Source organism: Oenanthe melanoleuca, chromosome 4 (genome assembly GCF_029582105.1).
Source record: "Oenanthe melanoleuca isolate GR-GAL-2019-014 chromosome 4, OMel1.0, whole genome shotgun sequence".
Lineage (NCBI taxonomy): Eukaryota > Metazoa > Chordata > Aves > Passeriformes > Muscicapidae > Oenanthe > Oenanthe melanoleuca.
The window spans coordinates 2,313,675-2,335,603 of NC_079337.1; the positions used below are offsets into that span (position 1 = coordinate 2,313,675).

At 40.5% G+C, this 21,929-nt stretch overlaps 1 protein-coding gene across 26 annotated transcripts in view; it reads right to left on the minus strand.

Annotated features, from left to right (window-relative positions):
• Nucleotides 1-21,929, minus strand: part of CAMK2D (calcium/calmodulin dependent protein kinase II delta) — a 116,956-nt gene that overhangs the window by 62,084 nt on the left and 32,943 nt on the right. For all 26 annotated transcript variants that reach the window (XM_056490903.1, XM_056490890.1, XM_056490891.1 and 23 more), the window contains exon 4: nt 10,612-10,671. In XM_056490903.1, the coding sequence (XP_056346878.1) occupies nt 10,612-10,671 (60 nt within the window). The remainder of the gene's footprint in view (nt 1-10,611; nt 10,672-21,929) is intronic.

Sequence of the window (21,929 nt, forward strand, 5' to 3'; positions counted from 1 at the left end):
TTAATGACTGTTTATTTAGTTTGGTAACAGGACAACCAAATCACTTATCCTCCACTCCAGGGACTAAGACAGACTCCAGGCACCTGTGATGGCAACACTAAGTATCACAATATGACATTTAAATGCTGAGTATTTTTCCAAATTAAAAACCTAATTTAAAACCCAAAGAAGTGCTAAGATACCGGGTCTTCTGTCAAAGCAGACTAAGTCTACATCCTCTCTAAACCTTTTCTTGATAATGCTCTATATTATTCTAATGCACAGTAGCCCTTGGAAATCAGAAAATGGTGTATTCTGAAGTAATGGCAGGCCGTGGACCTGCTCCATCAAAAAATTAGTTCCAGGACAATAAAGTCAACCTCATGGAAAATTCTGTATTTTGTGGAATTAACTACTACTTTCTCATGTTATACAGTACCACTGTAAATTCACCTTCACCCTTCATTTATCTGATGGCGCTTTTTATATCTGTGCAAGAGAAGAAGGCTAAAACCAATTTCATAGGACCCAAATTTTGTGTTACCAGCTTTGAGGAAAAAGATCTAAAATGGATGCAACAGGCCTAAAGTATGACTATAATGACATCTTTGTCCTTGGTGCTCTCTTTCACAGCCCTGAATCCTGAATATTCTGAATGGGAGCAATATGAGCATCCCAGAGACTAGCTCCATGAACACCACAGCAGTTTAACCTCCCTTCCTTTCTTTATGGTAGCAACAGGGGAAATTTAGGGACTGAGTTTGTTTCTTATACTCACAGCAAATGTGAAAAAGCACTTCCTGAAAAGTGTCAAAGAAGAAAAAAGTCAGGTTAGGTAATTGGTCTCCTGTTTCCATCTGTGTGGTGCTGCCAACATCCATCCATCAAACATGGAGAACAAAACCTTGCTGTAAGCTGGAGAACCAAATGTCTCTGCAATTACCCAAGACAACATTTAAGCGGTAGGAGGTCTCAGCAAGTTAACAGAGCGTAAGACTGAGCAACTCAAAGTACTATGCCCAGACAGAATGTTCCCATAATGATGCCACTCCATCTCTATCCACAGGGCTGGGCTCAAAACCATCTCTATTATTTTCCCAGTGAACGTGCCTTCCCCCTCTATCTATTAACTATCACAGTAAGTGATGCTACCACAGCTGAAGACAACTATAAATTATTGTCATTTCCCTAACGGGCACATTCACAAGTGAATGATGATCCCAAGTGATTCAAAGTGTTTGTTTTACAAAAAGAAGGGAATGCATATTGACTTAATAGATTACAAACTTGAGGCTTATGATGAGAAACTGCCATTGTCTTTTAATCACAATCTTACAATAAATGAAAATTAGAGAGCTTGTCCTGTCCTGTGGGACCATTTGTAAGATCGTAATTAGCTCAGTGACAGCCCACATAAACTTGGATGGAAATGCTGCAGGAGAGAGCTGAAGCCAATCTGTATTCACAAACCCACACTACTAGCTGCAGCTGAAATCTCTTTCTAAACATTCCTCTCATTTAGCACATCCAGTAACTCCCAAAATACATATATGCTATGTAGGATAGCTGCTAGCCAGTCAGCTGCAATTATGATTTTAGATCATTGATCAAGTCCTTCCCAGCAAGACTGCACAGTCTAATTCAACACAATCCCAGCACTAACACCATCAACATCAGACCAAGTATAAATTGCTGAAACACAATAAATAACTCAAAGTCACCTAGTAAATAAATTCACACCAAATCTATTAATTAAACAGCACTGCTTGGGTGGTACAACCACTGAGACACAAGTGCTACTCACTGCTGTGCAGCACAAGGGCAGGAGCTGTGGTTTGATTACAATGCAATACCAGAACATCTTCAATGCACAAATATCAGGAGCAGAGTGTCATGCTTGGCCCAGTGTGGCTGGAATGAGAAGCTGGATGCATTTAAAGGAGACAGACATGTAGAGGACAAACTAAAATTAGAAGCACATTCCCATGGGCAGTCCATGAGAATACTAACACTCTGGTGAAGCCACTATAAAAAGAAGTTCCAAATTTGGAAGGTGACTAGGAGGAGAGAGGTATCATTAAACCTCTCTCAACTGAAAAAAATGCCTTGATCAGCAGTTTTGTAGGAGTAGGAATGTCTCCAGTTCTGAAATCTGAAAAAGTCCAGCCTGAACTGAGCAATTACAAGCTATTTATCCACTGCCAGTGATGAAGGTTGGTCTTATTTGCAGGGTCAGAGCATTCACTCTGTGCCAGGATGCAGCAGAAAGCTGAGGAGCAGACCAGCTTACATCCTTTGGAATGCCATGGCTTTGACAGATACTCCCAACAGCAGTGCAACACAATCAGGATCAAAAGGGAATCTGTGACTTCTTAAAAGGAAAAGTTTGAAGGAGCAAGGAAAATTCTAAAGGACACTTGAAACACTTGCTACAAGCCAGAGGTGGTTAGGGGATACCTGTCTGCCTGGAACTCACTGGTGCTGTCCCCTGGCCCTTGGGTACCAAGGGAAGATGAGCTAGGCTGGCACCAACCTCTCACACCCCTGCCATGCATAGGGACAGGCAAGGGTGACATCACAGCAGATCTATGGACACGCTGGGCCAAGCAGGCAGGCCAACTCCCGATTTTCCATGTGCTGTTTCCAATAAATATCTGAGATATATATAAAACAGACTATAAAACCTCTTACTGAATGGGCATTCCATTAATAAAGATGCAGAAGATACATTTAGAACACAAAACACGAGCAGAAAAGGAATTTCTGCACATAACATGGCACAGACAAGTTCAGCCTATAAAATGCGCTTCCAAATCCATACCTTGAAAGCAAGGAAATCCTGCATTCCAAAGAGTCTGTTGTGGCTTAGAGTTTTTAGTCAAATTACATTTTCTTTAGGAATTTATGCCACAATATTTAAAAATGAAAGCAAATGCATTTTTAAGAAAATAACAAACACATCCTAACAGGGATGAAGCTGTATTGGGGAATATTCCCTTTTCCTTCCAGTGTCTGGTTTGCTGATCAGGAAGACTGAAATTAAGTCCTCTCCAGGGTGTAAGTGGCAACTGGAAAATCCCAGCTAGGTTCCAGCTAGGCACAGAGACACATTTATTTATTTATTTATTTATGTGGATAAGAAGGTGACCAAATACTGGACTGGTGCCTGGAGTGGCTGGGCATTCTCCTTCTCTGCAGTCTCTTCAAACTCAGCAGGATGGGCACTGATTTACCTCCATTTGCAGGACATGGTTTGAGCAGGGAGCTGGGACTGGATAACTTCCAGAGATCCCTTCCAACCCACATGGTCCCATGATCCATGATAGTTTTTTGCAGAGGGCTGGGTATGTAAGTAAAGCAAGATGTCTGTGCAGATAGAAGTAGCCCCACAGACTGTCTCTCCTAATGAGTTTCCTGGCTTGGTATCAGCTCTGGAAAAGGAGCAAAGACATTGCAAAGCTCCACAGTGAGCTCCCAAAGCACCACTCCTGATTTATGGTTGCAAAGTCAAAACATGACCCTCGGTCCGAAGTCAGGACACTTTCCTTTTGCCTCTTTCTGCTCACATGCCCAGCGTTTCCCCATCTCGCTCCTCCTCTCTGCCCCCGTGTCTGAGCACATCCTCTTCTGCTTGCCACAGGGAAATGGGGGCGGGGGGGGGCGTTAGGGGTTGGGGCAGGAATAGGTAAGTTGGGATGTAGCTCTCAGGTGGCACAGACAGCACAAAACTCTCTCCTGGAGGCAGCAAGGAAGCAAGGTGACAAGGTGACATGCTGGGTGTCAGCTCATCCACCATGGGTTAGGATGACAAACAATCCAAATAGGCAGATTTAGGCTGCCTGGGAAAGAAATGTTGCCAGAATGATAATTCCTTATTTTCTCTAGGGAAAGGGAACTGGCCAAAACAGAAGTGTCCCACAGAGTGGGTTCAGCCCAGAGCCACAAATGCCAAGGGGCTGGGGCAGGATTATCAGAGAAAACACATGACAACTGTTTTACCACCCCAGCAGGAGTTGCTCTAATGCCATCCAATGATGCCCATCTACATCACCCAATATACTGCAACCTGTTTTCAGTTGGGGCTTGGTTTTTCCTCACCCTCAGATCAAGTAAAGGTTCCCAATATTTGGGAACCAATCCAAGAACCAGTGCAGAATTCACCTATTAGACCATCAGCAACATCGTCCGTAAAAGCAAATGGAACAGAACCTGCAATATCCCCTAAAAATGCTCTAAAAATGTCTATGCTAGCTTTACTGAAAGAAAAAGCTTAGTTTAGCTGAAGTAGTAGAGATCTCTGTTTTTGGAGGAAAGAGTCCAGAGGAAAATTACATATTTGTGGTTTAGCTGGGAGTCACGATGTCTATCCGTATGCATAACACGTGGTTGTAGATTCATAACAAACAAAGCTTTCAAACAACAAAAAAATGTAAGTTCTCAAAGATCCATCTTGTGTGTGCAGAGTGAGAGCAATTCATTTCAGTTGAGCTGATTTCCATGGCTCTTGAACTCAGCAGTGCAACCAATTATGCAACTCTTCATTCCAGGAAACATATAGAACATAAAGCAGAACAAGAGATGAAAATACAAGTGGGAAGTGTGGCAGCCACCTGAGTCCTCACCCCCTACAGCAGGATCCTCAAGAGAGGTGTTTAAATTCCACTTCCCGTTTCTGTGGATTACTCTATTTTACATTTTCAATGACTGGCTGCAAAAGTGGAGTGGACTTCAGGGAAAAAATGTTTAAGAAAATCTGGACACACTATGAAAAGAACTTTCACGCATTTAAGGAAACAGTCAAACAGAAGCTTAAGCAGGGGTGGAAAATGCTTCAAGATCTGGTTCACACTTGATCTATACTGAATCATTACCTATTTTGGTGCAAATTAGGCATGCACTTTCTGAGGCAAAAAATTACAAAATTGTTGGCAAACCTTTGTGAAACCTCATTTTCTTGGTCTATTACGGATACTGCTACAGTTATCAGGAATATTACAGGCACCAACGCTTCACTTGAGCTAAAATAACCTTGTGCTCCATTAAAAGGAAAAAGAATTAATGTAGCATGGCGAAGAGTGGTGTCATTGTCTGCACTCAAAGACATTTTTATGCTCCACAGTAACCCAGAAGAGTGAAACTTAAAGATGCAATGCCACTTTTAGCAGAATAAAAGGATTGTGCTGCAAACAAAAGAGACAAAAGCTGTAACAGGGAATAAAGCTGCCTTCCCCCTACTTTGCTGGCACACTCAGACCACATTATCTGATGCTTCATATAGCTCATGCTGAAAATCACTGACACATTGATGAGCTACATGACTGCAGAACTCACAGTCTTCTAACTACTGGGGGGTTTTGATACTCCCCTCACTTCAGGGCCACCAGCAGCTCTACAGGAAGCCCTGCCACACCAAATCCTTCCAACAACAGAAGTGAAAACTTTCAGGCTTTTCCTCTTAAACATCAACATACATTCACAAAAACTTCACCAAAAGGAATCAGATGCACAGCAGTAACAAAAACCACTGAGAAGGAGAAAGCCTGCAGAAAACCCAGCTGCAACCAACCCCACTATGCCCCCCTGTGTGCTCTTGCCTGGTGCAGTCTCGTTCCAGTACATTTAATTTCACAAATAGCAACTGCAAAACCAGCTTCTGTATTCTGTTGTTGCACTTCACTAGTCAGTTAGTTGCTGTAGCCATGTCCGACTTTAAACATTTAATCTGTTATTTTATAATATTCATTAAATTGGCTCTTACGTTAAATGTGAAATCATGTTATATCACTGGTTTATGTGGTTTCTTGACATTTTATTTTAATTCTTTCAAGGACTATGGTTCACCTTATTCATCATGGAAATTGCAAATTTAATTAATTCAATAGAATGGATGAGATTTAAAATTATTGAAGTGATCAGCTCATCTAAGCTCATCTAAGCAATAAAAATAATTAAAGGAAGTGAGATTCTCTAATGCATCAGTCCCATGTAAACTAGAGCTTTATATTTATAAAAAGTTATATTTATTTATTTATTTGCATAGCTATAGTTAATACATCCCTGAGAACATATTTATTGAACATATATTTATATAGCTGGGGATTGGTTTGATTTTCACTGCATCAGAAAATAACTATATACTTTTGACATAAAGTAAAACCTTAAACTCAACTCAGAAAAAATATTGTTCTAAAGAACTACATCCACTCAACCTGAAGAGGCCTGATTTTTTGGTTTGGTTTATAGACTAACTTAACTAGTACAAGCTGAGCTACTCACAACTGTGCCACAATAAGACAAATGGAATTCAGAAAAGAGTTACTGCATTCACATCTCCTATATGCTAGTAGTGTTTCTCTTGAGATTCTTGGGACTTTATGAAATATGTGCCATGCACATACTTTGTGAACATAAACATAAAGGACGTATTGTTGTGCATAAAGGACACAATTCTCCCACATATCTTTAGTTACTCTCTGTTCAAAAAGAACAAGACAATACACAGTTTTTTATTTTCCCCCACATGAGGAACTTAACAACTTCAATGCCCACGTTTTGTGTTTGGTTGGGAGAGGAAGTAACCCCAAAATGCAGGCCTTTCCCCCTTTTCTTGTGGCAAAAGGAGTAAGTAAGATGGGCACCAGCACAGAGTGTGGTGAGGAGCAGTGCCAAGTTTGGGTGCTACCAATTTCCTCAGCCATTGATGAGAAGTTCCCAGCTCAAAGCATGGAAATGAGCAGACTCCAAATGGACACCAACAGACTCATGAAACCAGATGAGGAATTTGTCCTTTTCCCTGTGTCCCAGTCTGTTCTCTATCTACGCTGCCTCTTGGCCTGTTGCAATGCCAGGCCAGCCTGCCTTGGGGAGCCACTGCCCCATGTTCCCATCTGCTGGTGCAGCCATTTCTCCATGGAGCAGAGGCCTGGCTGCTGCCAGACCATGCTTGTGGCGATGCCTCAGCTCCAGCCTCGTCGAGGCTCAGGCCTATCGGAGCTCAGCCGGCCCCGTCTCTGCCTGGCAGTCCTTCTTACCTCTTAGTACCCTGACTTACAGAGCCATGCAGGGACAGCCTGGCCTTGTGCCAAAAGGACTTCATTTATCACCTGAAGGGCTGCCACATGTCAGTAAAATCTGCTGCTGCCTTTGGGGAAGGGATGAAGATTGACCAGAGTCGGACTCGAGCCTGAAGTTGCTGGCCAATGAACCTGGCCTGTCTGCCACAGCTTGTACTCTGTCTGTAAGGCCTCAGAGGAGGTGGCAGAGGCAGGCAATGACGGGCTATAAGGAACTGGGAATGCAAAGCCAGCAGAATCCCCTCCCGTAGTTACAGAGAGATCTTGACTGTGTTAACTCCCATTATGAAAGTATTATCCAAACGCAGCACAAACCCTGCAAGAGCAAACTCCACTTGGGAAAAAAACCTCCATGGTTTTACCAGGTTTGAATCAGCAGTTTTCCAGAATGAGTCAGAGCTTGTGCCGTCAGGCTAATGCAGGTTTTATTGCTATTTGGGATTTCAAAAACCAAAATTAGCAAAGCAACTGTAAATCAATGCCAAACATCATTAACAAGATGGTGCAATGGTGTTACACCACCAAAAAAATGTTGACTGCAAGACTAGAAATCAGAGTGCTAAAAACCAACTTTACCTAAAGTTAAAAGAGGATCAAGAAATCAAAGTTTAACTAAAGAAGATAAAGGAGAGAAATCAGGAAAATGACAATGGATTTCTTGGAGAAGAGACAGTTAGCTAGCAATTTTGTTTCCCAACTTCTAAATTAAAAAATTGGGAGCATTAGCACACATGGAACTGCTGGAAAATTAATAGCTACCTAAGATAATAAATCCTGTGCGGGTATATGCTCAGCAAAAGAAGTAAGCTTTTAATGTAACTTGATGTGCAATCTCACAAAGAAAAAGCACTAGGTTCTCCTAATGGCAAGACTTAACCTACATTCCCATCCATTTTAAACACTCTGTAAAAAAGCAACCCTCTACATACAGCCAGGACACCACAGCAAGAACCTGAGAAACACAGCAATGCTGAAAATCACACTAATGCACAAATTCCTGCAGCCCAGGCGCTCTGCGACCACAGGAACATGAGTTATGTTTGCCTAGAAATTTCCTACCACAGTGTGGCAGAGGCCAGATTACTCAAGCATAGCTGGAAAGGAGAAAATAGCAGTATTGCCAAAGAGTGACAGTGAAGAAAGGATTCTTCCCAAGGCCTGCAAGTTCAGCTAATGGCTTTTGCCCCATTTTAATGCCCACACAAAATTCCGCAGGGCTCAGTTTCTACTACAGTGACACAAAGGACAGAGGTAAGAAGAGGTAGAAAGCACAACAAAGAGTATTGGTGAGGGGTAACTAAGTGGAAAGGATGAGGAAATTCTGTGGGTTTTAAATACACTTTCACATATACATTACTTAAGTGGGAAACAGAGATTTGAAAAAGGAGAACAGAAAATACTGTTTGTAATCCACTTTCCTTATTTTTCCTACACCATTCATTAGGCAGAGAAGAAATCATAGATTTATGGAAAGGACGAATAAAAGAAAGAGATGCCGAAAAATGAACTGAATTATGTGCAAAGCAGTGTCTGCATAGAAAAGCTCAGCTTTCAGAGATGTACTGGAGCTCTGCTTGTAGAAGAAGTGAAACAACTTCTTCAAGGACAATTTCCGTAACACTTCTTGGCTATGAACATGAACACTAAGGACTTCAGAAACAGAATCATTCAACATTCAGCCTTTCTTCAACAATATTTAGCTTCCCAAAAATAACTGCCTGCACACGGTCATCTTTGAGAAACCGCCTTGTTAATTAAACTAGATCTCTGTTTTCCTACAGAAATCACATAAAAAATATAGTTACTATTCTTTTCTTATTTTTCTTAACTTACATACACTTACTGTCAGAGCTGAGCTCCCTTCCTCCAGCACACTTCTTTTTTCACTCTTAGTGCTTCCCAATGTCATGCAGCTCCATTACTCACCAGAGATGACAGTTTAAAAGGGGATGTGTTAGTGACCCAAGTATAAGAGCTCCAGTGGGGTGCTGGCAGCACTTGGAATGGTTTTAGTCATGATTTAGCTGTCTGAGGGCATGGCTGCAGGCAAAGGAATATGACAGAATACGACGCCTGCTGCCAAACCCTGGCATGGTAATTCCAGGTTGTAAAAATCTTCCCTCAGACAGATCTAGAACATGGCAGTTTTTCTGAAACAGGAGCAGAGCACTTTGTCCATTATCCCTTGAACTGTGCACCTTGGTGCAGGTGGTGATGCACCATTTGTGCAGACTTGCAGAGCTCTACCTGCCTGTCACCAAAGCTGTCATTGCCTGTTTGTGCTCCAAGCCAAACCTCACAGATACAGACTGTGCATGTGGAACAGCTGGCCTGCTGCAGAGGAGCTGAACTCCATCCTACACCACCCCAAGCCAGTCGACAAGCTGAAGACTTGAGACCACATGGAACCAATTTAGACTTTTGTTTCAACTCAGTTCTGTGTATTTCAGCCCTTCCCCTGTATCAGTTCACTGTTGTCTTTTGTTCATTTTCCCTGGCTTGTGGAAGCTCACAAATATGTTCTGTTCAGGTGAACAGCTCTGAAGTATGACTACACCATAGCTGCAGAAGGGCTGCATCTCCTCCCTAAAAGGATTTGTACATTTCCTTATCTCTCACCACTTTACAATGCAAAACTTTTGGTAGGATAAAATAGCACAGATAACACTCCTCTTCCTCCTTAAACAAATTTCTAGGTCAAACCTGTAAGCTTGAGAGAGAAGCTGCAGAAATTTGACATGTCATTTTGAGCTGCGGTACACTTGTTTTCACTTTCTATTTATCATTAAAAGGAAGGAGCTGATTTCATCCCAGGCACCAAACAATTTGATTAGTCTAAAAATGCCATAATGGACATGAAATTCCCACCCTTCTGCAGGCTGTCTCAAGACAGCAAATATTCCTCTGAGAGATACCCCTGGCATATAATTCAGTGTATGAAAAACTGGAAAACCTAGCTACAGTTCTCTTTAAGATCAAGGTACTTACCTGTTTACACTGTTTCTAAAGCAAGGAGACAGACACACCCCACCCTCCAAAATAACTTTATTTTTCGCTTTACATGGTTATAAAACACAGCTCATGGAAATAAAAGGAGCAGATCTTTCTTCATCTCGGAAGGACAGAATCTCAAACACAAACTACAATATAAAATAAGCATCTCACTAAAACCAGCACTCATTATTGACGTTGGTCTCATTGTGCAACAGATACTGTCAGCTGAAATTCTTCTGCAGATCTCCAAAAATCATGAACAATCCTGGAAACAGCCCCTCCCCTCCTACACACTGCTGAAAACCCCCCAAACACCTGGCACAGAGAGCTCATTGATGGCAGAGCAGTGGCTCAAAGATAAGAACACTGCACACTGCTTTAGGTGATCCATCAGACTATTGCATCCCATAGCAGAATTCGTAAGGAGCACCACATTATAAAGAAAGAGTCTTGCCTGGAGATATTTGCACTTGATTTCCAAGCTGCCCTTTGTATTTTTTAATTTCCATTTCACCGAAATTTTCTAAACTGACAAATACTGTACAATGCAATGAAATGCTCCTACCGATATTAGGGTGCTTCAGGAGGCGACAGATTCTAGCTTCTCTTTCCAGTTTCTGGTGATCTGCATCAAAAGAAGGCAAAACAGTTGCTGTTAGCATGAAGATAAACATAGTTTTGTGTATTTGCTTTAGAGAATCATCACAGCATCATCATCTGATGGGATCTTTACAAAATAACTCCATTCTTTAGAACCACTTATATTTTCATCCAAACTGTAATATCAAATTGATTATTTTCAACCTTTGGGTAGAGCAGGAGGCTGGAGCTCTGGACTTGTACATCACTGAGCCCCAATGATATTTTTGGAGATAAAATACTGCTGCTTGTGTCAAGCTGTTTTCTACCATAAACAATGCAAATCTTCCAAAATACTAACTTTGGAAAGTAGAGCTGCTTGAAATGTAAATAATATGCTTTGAACCTTGAAAATATTAAGAAATGAATGAGTTTAGAAGTTGCTCTGGATGACAACACTTAAGAGTCAAAAACTTAGCATTAGATGTTAAAATTAAAAAGTTCAGTCCTTACTGCAAAGTGTCCAGTTAGATACGTAGGCTAAAAGACTACAACAACAGATTTAAAATAAAACAGAAAGCAAACATCTTTAAAATACTTAACACATCACGCCTCTTACAACATGTTGTGAATCTGGAGGAAAGAACAAGAAGGAAAACTTGTTTAATTTTTCTGCAGTTTGTGCTTCCCAATATTTGCAGTCAACTCTAACAACAACTGAAATGATTTTCCATATGTTGCCAGTTCAGATTATTTTCATATGCTTTTAACAACTGGGACAGCTCTTGAGCTAGTCACTACTTGTCAACTGACCCATCCTATTTTCTGAGGTCTCAGAGCCTCCACCACTTGCATGAGAAAATCTGTCAGCTTAACCCTCTTTACCTGAATGTTTATTAAAAAAATAATTCAGAAGTTAAAAGTATTAAAATTAATTATAAATCTGCAAGATAAGCTTAAAGTTCTTTTTTTTAAAGTAAAACTCTGCCACTGAGGTTTCCTGCTGAGATTTTTGAAGTCAGTTGCAGCAAGGCTGAAACACAAGCACAGACATCTACAGTTACAGCACCGTCGTGTCCCGCAGCTCTGGCTGTAACTTAATCGTGGGCTGAGCACTTGGCAGATTACCCAGAGCAAGCAGGGAGATGATCTGCAAGGCAAACTGAACTAAGCTGGGGTGAGAGCAAAGATGAAAATGTGAACACTACCTCAAAAGCAAAGAAACAATCCAGGGGCTATTGGACATTTAGTGTAGGAGCTGTGTCTCTGGTGCACTAGCAGCTCTGCTTTCAAGGACTGCTCTGTACCACCTCCAGCTATATTTACAGATTAGCCAGCACAGCCAGAAACCTGGAAGGTGTCCGACAGTCTTCTATGAAGTGCTAAAACATCCTGTGTCGACTCTTCAGGAATAACACAGATATAATAAAGAACTTCATCTCTATCTTTGAATACGAAGTACAAACATGGACATTTCTTTGCTATCAACTGTTATATCACAGCCTCTGAACTGACATTAGATATGACTAATATAACTTATTGATTATAACTGTTTAGATTTAAGAAGCACACCTTATATTCTTCAAATCACAGTAAAAACATCTTAGAGATGCTGTTGGATGCACTGCAATATATGAAGGTAACATCTACATCATCATCAACATCATTATTATTGACATTATATATTCTCAGGTTTTTACTCCAAATTGCACCAGTATATTGATGGACACCAACGAGGTGCTCCCTGCTGCCATGTGAATTAGAACAATGAGCTCTGTGCATTTAACTCCTTCAGTTGTTTGTGTCACAGTAATTGCTATCACACCTGCCAGGTGACTGGAGGTACCTCACAGTCTGCACACTGTGTTGGGAGGCAGAAGAAAGAGCATTAAATACTCCCTGAGCCAGGGATTTAAGTGAACATTGAGGTCCAGTAAATGACAGCAGCACTTCCAAAGAAATAGAGTATTCCTTAGGGTTGTTAGAGGAGTAAGTCTGCAGTTTAGGGGTGGAATCAAAGGCAAGTTTACCAAGAGAACGACTCTCCTCTAAAATCTGCACATTTGTTCTTTGAGTTTTAGGAAATGCTGTTCTTTCCTCTCTCCACTCGATTTATTTACAAGTACTTGCAACTGCAACTGCTGTGCCACCCGTGGCTATTTGTGTTACCCTCCCTCCTGCCAGGGCTCAAGTACTGGGGAGCTAAAGGTGAATGTCAGAGGGCAGGGCACACCGAAATACTTTGAGCACTCAGCTCCCAAACATCTGAAGGGTAAGGTGTGCCACTGCTGAGTCTACTGGGGTCCTGCCATACAGACAGAGAAACTACCTAGCAGACACAAAATCTCCCAAACCCTGATATAGTCTGGGATAGCATCTGGTGTCAAATGTTTATGTTACAACATCATCATCGCAGGAAAAGCTCTGGAAAAAATAAATGCAGTAATAGGTAACTTATTGAAATCAAGGAGTTAATTCCTCTCAATTTTGACAGCATATAATTCACCAGCTAAAACTGTGTTTACCTGCCAGGTAAACATGAAAAATTATTATCAGGAACAGGAAGCCAAGCTTGAAAGCCGCACAGATAATAAAAAGGGAACATACAAGTACATTTATATACTTGTTTCCTTTCCTCTCTTTTAATTACCTAGACTCAATTACAAACAGGTCCCCTACATGGTCTACTTAAGCAACTGTAATTAAATGAAAAATACTAGCTCAAAAAGCAGCAAAGCAAATTCTAGATTATTTTATGAAAGCAAGTCTCCATTAGTGAACAATGGCCTCTACCACAGCAACAGGCCGTTGCCAAGATTGGAAAAGGATCACTGCCTGTCAACCACTGATACCATCTAAAGGAAAGCAGCAATGAGAATATTGCAGGTTTATTAATGGAAAAAACCTTGCAGCCACCTACAAGTAAGTTTAATCTGACATGCAGGCAAGAAAAAAGAAAACAAAAAGATTTAATGCACTGAACCATGAAAATCTCAGCCTTTACAACAACTAATGAAATTCTGTGAAACTTGAAACAGACAGAATACAGCTGTAAAACTGGGGGTATTCACAGACTGTATAAATTTAAAATCTTGAACTAGTCCTCATTCCTATGGCAATGTTCTAATAGACCAAAAATTCATATTATAATTTAATTTAATGACACCTCCATCAGAAAATCTGACTGCCTGCATTCAGTTTCTGCTAAGTAGGCAAATAAAATAGCTAATTGTTTCAGTAATATCAACATCTGATTTCTTATAAAAGACTACACACATTTCTTGGATTATACCATAGCATTTAATTATTAAAGACATATAATATATGTCTTTAATTATGTATTGTATGTATTAATATATGAAAACATATAATTAATCTCTTCAGCATATATCTCTTCTACTAAAGTACCATGAATCTTCACCCAAAGTGCTGATCCTGCATGACCACCCAAACAGAGCTTATCACCAGGGCAGAAATGTGCACCTCTCACCACAGGTATCTAAAATGGAAACATCTCCAAAGCAAAGAATCTTTCTAACAAGTATCAGTAGCAACTTTTGTAGTTGCTTTTTGTTGTTTTATTATTAGAGCTTACAGTCCACAGTGAACATTATAAAAGTATTTTCCCAATGTCCCTTGCACTGTCTTATCCATTTCTTTTTATTTCCCCAGGACTGACTGGATAGAGTTTTAGTCAGTAGGAGGTGACGCATGTTTTGGCAAATGGCTTGCTTATCTTTTTGAGGATGGTCTCTACAACCTGCTTCCTACCCTGTGCAATGCAGTTCAAAACTTGCTTTTAACATGTTTGCCTTTACACAGCTAAATGAAGAGAAAACAAGGAGCACTAACTTGGAAGGGACTCTTCAGACTGCATTGCAACCCCAGAGCACCTTGATGCTGTTACATTCTGCCATGGAAATCAGAAAATGACTGCAGAAATTCTAACAGAATGCACAGCTTAACAGAGGAAAAACTTCCCCTCCAACCACCCTGATTTTGTCAACTTTGCTGACAACTGTCTACAGAACAACGAACTATCCATGGTCTCGTGGAACATAAATATTTGTGATTTAAAGGCATGCTGTGTATAGGAATAGGAACAGACACTTGCTTTAAGTCCAGGAATACGGCTCATACACAATCTAACTGCATCAAATGCAGTTTTTCAATTCCCTCTGATGAAGCATTAAGGCTCTGCAAACAGCCCAGTTCTATTTAGACTTGACCATTTCTGTAAGTTGAATTCATTTGTGGGTGTCCTGGTTTCTGCTACGATAATTCACTTCCTAGTGGCTGGAACGGTGCTAAGTTGTGCATTTATGATGAGAATCATGTTGATCCCACATCCATGTTTTTTAACTGCTGCTATAAGCAGTGTTTGCACTAAGTCAGCTTCTCACAGGTTGGGGCTGAGCTGCTGGAAAGCAGCCCCACAGAGAAAGACCTGTGGGTCCGGGGGAACAAGGGCTCCAAGAGCCAGCAATGCCTTGGGGCTGAGGAAGCCAATGTATCCCAGGGTGCCTGGGGAGGAGCATGGCCAGCAGAACGAAAGGTGATCCTCCCACTCTGCTCTCCCCCGGTGGGGTCACATCTACAGTACTGGCTCCAGGTCTGGGCTCCCCAGCTCAAGGCAGACAAGGAAGGACTGGGGAGGGTCCAGCAGAGGCTACAAAGATGATGAGGGGACTGCAGCACCTCTGTTATGAGGAAAGGCAGAGGGAATTCAGCCTCTTTAGCCTGGGAAAGAAATGACTGAGAGGGAATCTTACCAACACAGACAAATACCCTAAGGGTGACTGTCAAGAGAATGAGGCCAGACTTTGCCCAGTGGTGCCCAGTGACCGGACAAAGGGCAACGGGCACAAATGAGAACATAGAAAACTCCATCTGAATATGAGTGAAAACTTTTTTACTGTAGGGGTGACTGAGCACTGCAACAGGCTGCTCAGAGAGGCTGTGGAGTTTCCTTCTCTAGAAATACTCAGCTTTCACCTGGACATCATCTTTTGCAACCTGCTCCGGCTGAACCTACTTTAGCAGAGGACTGCATTAGAGGATTTCCAGAGGCCTTTCCAACACCAAATATTCTGTGATAAAGTTGGGAGAAGCTGGCAGGGGGCTGCTGCTGAGGAACTGAGTGGGTGCTGGTCAATGAACAGTTGCATCATGCATCACTTGTTTTGTATGTTTTAATTATTTTGTCATCATCTTCCTCTTATTACTTATTATTATTCTCATATTATTATTCTCACTTCCTTTTCCATCTTAGTGAACTACTTAACCCACAAATCTTAATTTTATTTCCTCCAATTGTCTCCCCAGTCCTGCACGGTGTGGGAGCAGGGAGGGAGTGAGGCTGTGTGGTGTTTAGCTGCCTGTTGGGTCAAACCATGACAGTGGGGACCAATAGCTTTATGAAGCCCCTGTCTGAGCTGGCTCTTATGAAAGGCAATTTACAGACCTTCAGCAGTTTGCAAGCACTCATTTTCAGCCAGTACAATAAAACAAGAACCACATTTATTCATATAACAGTCCATCACACAGCTCTTTGAATTTTCCATTACTGAGTTCATGCTACAGCAGTGCTCACAGATAAACCTCAGCTACCTCCTCTGTTATTCTTAAAGAAGTAAATGCTAAGCAATACAGTCCTTCAATTCCCAAAAGCACTTTTTCAAAATGAATGCTTCCAGCATTCAGTACCTGCTCCTGAGGAGATATTTGAACAGTGTCTTTACTTATTCCTCTCTTCCTAGTATTTATAGCTTGGAAAGTGGGACATTGTTAGAATAAACAATTGCAGACACGGCGAGTGCTCATCTGACCCACCCCTCCTAATGTTTCCTGAGCAGAATCACGCGCCAGGTGTTCATTGTCATAAAGGCATCTTCTCCATGGATACCCCACTCCATAATGGGTAGGAGCATGCAACAACAATAGCACAGCCAATTCTTCTATTAGGCCATTGGTCAAAAGCATCAACAGAGCAGAAACCAGGGCACTGAGTACGCCTCCAGTTATTTCTGTGGCTGTGTTCCCATACACTCTTCACCAAGCTGCTGAATATCAAGGAAAAGCAAAAGATATTAATTGAAGATGCTTTGTAAAATAATGAACAAACCCCACACATGTAGAGCTCCAAATTCTGCCCCACGGCATTAAGAAAACAAAAGGCACATTTGTACTCAGCTGCAAAGGCTCCAACAATAACAGTTCTCAGCTGACTGATGTTCCTGCAAGGCTTTCTTTTACTTCCCACCCGCTTTCCTGTATTAATATTTTAGCCTTCACAGTGTGTGAGAAATTGATAAATGGACACAGAGACCTGATTCCCATCTACAAAGCACAGATTACAGAGGCAGACACACTGCAAGTGTCTTTAGGGCACTTTATCAGACAATTTATCCCTGATTGCTATGACGCCTGCTATGACCAAAAGGTGCAGAGTATTCCCATATTTGTGCTGTTTTTAGCACTGCTGCTAAAACTGAGGAGCACCTGACTTGAAGTGAGATGACAAAAGGAGTAAAGACAATGTGTGACATTAATAAAGAAGCACTGTGCCCACATGATTCCACTTATTTCCATGACTTGTGTGTGACGATGTCCATAATGAAGAGAGAGAAAAGATCAACAGAGTGGTACGAATGCAAACTGGGCTTTACCCAACTGTTGGAACCTTTAAACCTAAGAGCACACATTCTCACACTGCTGAGTTCAAGCTAAGAAATCCTGTTTTTCACCTTTTTATACTCTCATTTGCGGCAGATTGAAATGGCCGGCTGGCAATTCACTCATTTCACTCTTCTGACTTAGAAAAGCAAGAAAAATATTAGCGGATGTCTAGAGCTGCTGTAATACACAGATGTTAATTGTTTTCTATATAAAGTATGTGCACAATTACATATGTTAGTTTTATATCTAATAAATATTTTATTATATAGACAGCACAGCTACTGAAACAGAATGAAGTACTGTAAACTCTTCAGTGCCAAAGTAAACAGAAAGGGCTGAGAGCCAGAAGTGTGAGCCTGATCACCTCCATCTGTTTGCTACCAACCCACACCTGACATTTAACCCGTGTCCCATCTTGTCCCTATCACCTCTTTTGAAATGACCCACCCAGTGCTGCACCTTTAGCACCTCCCTGATTCATCTTCATGCAAGGCTTACATTTGCTGCAACAGGAAAACCTGAACGCACTTCTCATCCTTAATCTTCCCCTTGCTGCCTCCTCCTGTCCCTACAGCAGCGCATTTTCCTTTGTGACTCAAACTTGCCAATTCCTAAAGCCGATGGTCAGCCAAGTCTTCTTCAGCCATTCCCCTTCCATCCCTAAATAACTGCATGTCCTTCATTTTGCAGGCTGGGAGCTCTTTCCTTACTTCACTGCCCTCCTTTCATTTTGTGGTTTTCAACTTAAAGCTGCCTGTCCTCCACTTGTTTAAATTCTGCTGATAAATATGTGAGTGCATTCAGTATTCCTCTTTTTTTTCCTAGCTTCTATTTTCTACTGGGCTGTTTAAATTTTTTTTAGACTTCTCAGTTCTCTTGGCTCAATTCCTGCAGAAAGTTGAGTTTTCAAGAAAAAACATTTGGAAAAAAGATGTTAGGACTCAAAAGTACATTCAGAAAAATAAATTTAAAAGAGATGCCTGGAAATTGAGGTGTTGACTCATCAGTCTAATGAACACTAAAGCATCTGTTTGCCTTAAAATACTTCACTGGAGAGGGACGGGCTGCAGGATATAATTGACTTGACTGCCTTGCTGGACTCCAGTTCCACAGAGCCCATCTTAAACACATTAAATCCATTAACAACATTGTAAACTCTGAGCACACTTCTGTCTGACAAATAAAATTTTGAAGGCACCCTCAAAGTTTTCAAGTGATGCAGCAAGACATGCATGAGAAATACATTTTCCTTTCAAATGTTATTAAAACAATATTGTCTAAAATCAAAAACAAAAAAATGCAGCTTACTACAAAGTTAAAACAGTGTCAGCTACAGCAACAGGCAAACTATAGTAGCAAATTTTTAATTTGAAATAAATTGTGACCTTCTGATTGACGCCAGCTTATTTTTATATGAATGAGTAATTACTACATGTGAGACTGGTGTCAGGTCATGATCTGTGACAGTCACTTGGCTGGGATAGGCAGAAGTTACTGATTTTGAAGTTGCTGCAAAGAGCAAATTCTGAACTCTGACTTGAGGTTTTCACTTTTGCAATACTTGTTTTTAGAAATCCTACCAATGGCCACCATCTTTTGCCCGGTAGATGTAACTTCTACAAGATGTTGCATTAATTGTTTGTGTGGGAAAAACCCTTAAATTTTTTTAAACAGATGATGACCAGTGAGGATGTTCAGTTCACTGACAGCTTAAGGATGAGAGAGTGTTCCATATTTAATAGAAAGGGAAATTCCATTGTGCAGAAAAGGTCAACAACTTTTATTTTCAATATTTCCTGTAGTCACTGTTCTTTTAAAACTAAACATTGCACATGACTTATCCTGCCAGAGACTAAGGGCTTCTTTTATGCAAATCCACTCAAAATCACTGACATTTATCTTAATAAAAGCTCATGGACTTTAACCCCCTAGGAGGAAACAACTGTAGAACTAGAAACAAGTCCAAATAGAATGAAAACAATGGTTTGGCAGCTACGATTATGACTCAGAGGAAATTTAGGCGGCTCATCAAAGCCAAATCTTTTCATAACAAAAAGAAACACTAAGAATACATAAGCACATGCCTACAGGACTATTTCATCAAAAATAACAGCAGGCTGCAGTAGTATTATAGGACTAAAGATATGATTGAATTAATAAAAATATCCCGATGCCTAAACCTCAGTCTTTAGCCAACAGTAGGTCATGAGTGAAGCCAGTATTTTTACACGGCCCATAAAAAACTAAAACAATAGAAATAAAAAACTCAAAAAGGAGTTCCACATTAAGTTGTAACTTGATTGTCTTCCATCCATTAACTTGCTTTAAAACAAAGAAGTGGATTATGAACTAACCCACTGTATTAATTTTTTTCTGCTCTGCCAAGTTCCTAAGCTTTTGCTCATAATAAAAACAAATCTCCTCCTCAAATACCATGTACATGAATACCATTTAACCATCTGAAGCTTTATTTTACAGCAATCTTTGATACAAGAACACTGATGTCATGACCTCTAAGCTACATAAGTATGATCTTTTGGAAAAGGATTGTCCTGACATTATTTTTGAAATAATTTTCTTCAGGATAAAGACAGAGTTGCAGTTCACTTGGTTTGTAAAACCAGCCATTAAAAAAAAACAAAACTAGCCTTGCAAACACATAAAAGATAGTCCTCAAAAGGAGTGTTTTCATTGAAGAGCAAACCACAGACAAGAGCCAATGTCCAAATGGAAGCCAGTGATGAATGGCATTCCTCGGGGCCAGTGCTGGAATTGGTGCACTTGAACATCAATGTCAGTGATGTGGGCAATGGGATCAGTTTCAAGGCCCCTTCCAACCCTCACCACTCTAGGATTCCATGAAATTCTCCAAGTGTTTTGTCTCCTAATTCCTAATTGGTCTTATTTCAGTAAGACATGCCTAAATAGTTTGTCTGACTCAACAGCGGCATCATTCCACTTGTTCTGCAGACAGTGAATAAAAATGCTCCCAGGCAAGGAAGTCTGAGGCTTTTTTTTCTTCTTTTAATTAAGGAGAGAAGAAATGAAACAAGGTTTTTATAACCAGCCACAAACAAAAGTTAAAGCAAGCATTAACAGGTAGTTAAACTGCAGCTTTTGACAAATTTGGGGGATTTACTGGGTAAACAAACTCTCTCCCTTAAATGTGTTTGCCTTAGATTCTGCACTGTGTGCCACACATTATACCCACATGATGTAGAATGTAAGCGGTATATGTAAGACAATCAAAAAGATACATAAGTAACAGAAGCAAGTGTAAGTATACAGAATTCCTGTAGAAGACTAAGCCATCATCTAGTGCTGCAGGCAGGAAGTCCCAGGAGCAAAGCCATCCTCATTATTGGACAGTGGTTGCACAAAACCTGCCTAAAGGGATTTAAGCTTTTCCCCACTATTAAGGGAATTAACACTTGTGTATTTGCACATGTAATGTTAGTTCCCAAGCTGCTGGCCTTTTCCCAAGTTACTGAGCTTCTTGGGAAACAGTAGGAAACTGGGTTATCTCTCTGTTGGCAAAACAAACAGGGCAAGCAAATCCTTCTGTACCTCAGGAAAATAAAAGAACCACCCAATAACCCCACTATGCAAAAGAACAGTCAATGCATTCCAGTTTCTCATGGTGTCAAGTTCATTCCCACTACCCCTTAAAGAGCACTGAAGATTGATCCTATCTTTTGAAACAACACATTCTCAGGGGTACAACAAACCCAGCCAATAGCTCATTCCAGATAATGAATGTTTATCCCCCATTTCTGTAAAAAAAAAAAAAACAAACCACAAAAAAAACCTCAGGAAAGATATTGTATTATTCCAGAGACTCCAGATTCTGGCACAGTGACAAATTCTTACTATCTAAGATGGAAATACCAGAGTATCATTGATATTAGCATTGCACAGTATTTTACTGATGTTATAAAAGAAAACAAGAAAGTAATCAATATTAATTGGGAAATCATTGCATATGATTAGCCTGATGGTTTAGAGAAAATATATAAGAACATATTTACAGCAACATGATTTTTTCTGAATACCCATGCTATCCCTTTCAGTCACAAACTTTATTATTCTAATTAGAGATTGCATGGTTGAGGTGTTCAATTGCCAAACCCCAATCACTGAGGCAAGTATGGCTTTGAAAAAAAATAACACAGTATGGGGCACCAGCAAAATACAGCAGACACCCAGGACAACCCACCCTCCTCCAAAAAAATGAAGTCCAAACCACAACTAAACCACAATAACTACATGTAATTCAGAGGCAAAGGAAAGAATTTTAATTTACTCAGCAGAAAACCTCTCAAGTGGAGAGAGGTTACATTAAAAAAAAAATTAAAAAATGTTTTGTTCATCTCTTCTTCCCTCTAAATATCAGCCTTGGGTACTGTTGTTGTTTTTCTGGAATCTGCTGAATAACTGAAAAAGTTATTTAATGGAAATACTTTAAATTATGGATGTCATATACCACTATTATTAAACCGCCACATTTAACGTGGTTTCCCTGGTACAGCTCAGTGTCTTACTTACCATACAGAATAACTGAAACTATTGCAGAAAATAAAACTATTGTAGAAAAGACTCAAACTTTTCTCCTTTAAAACTAAGAAG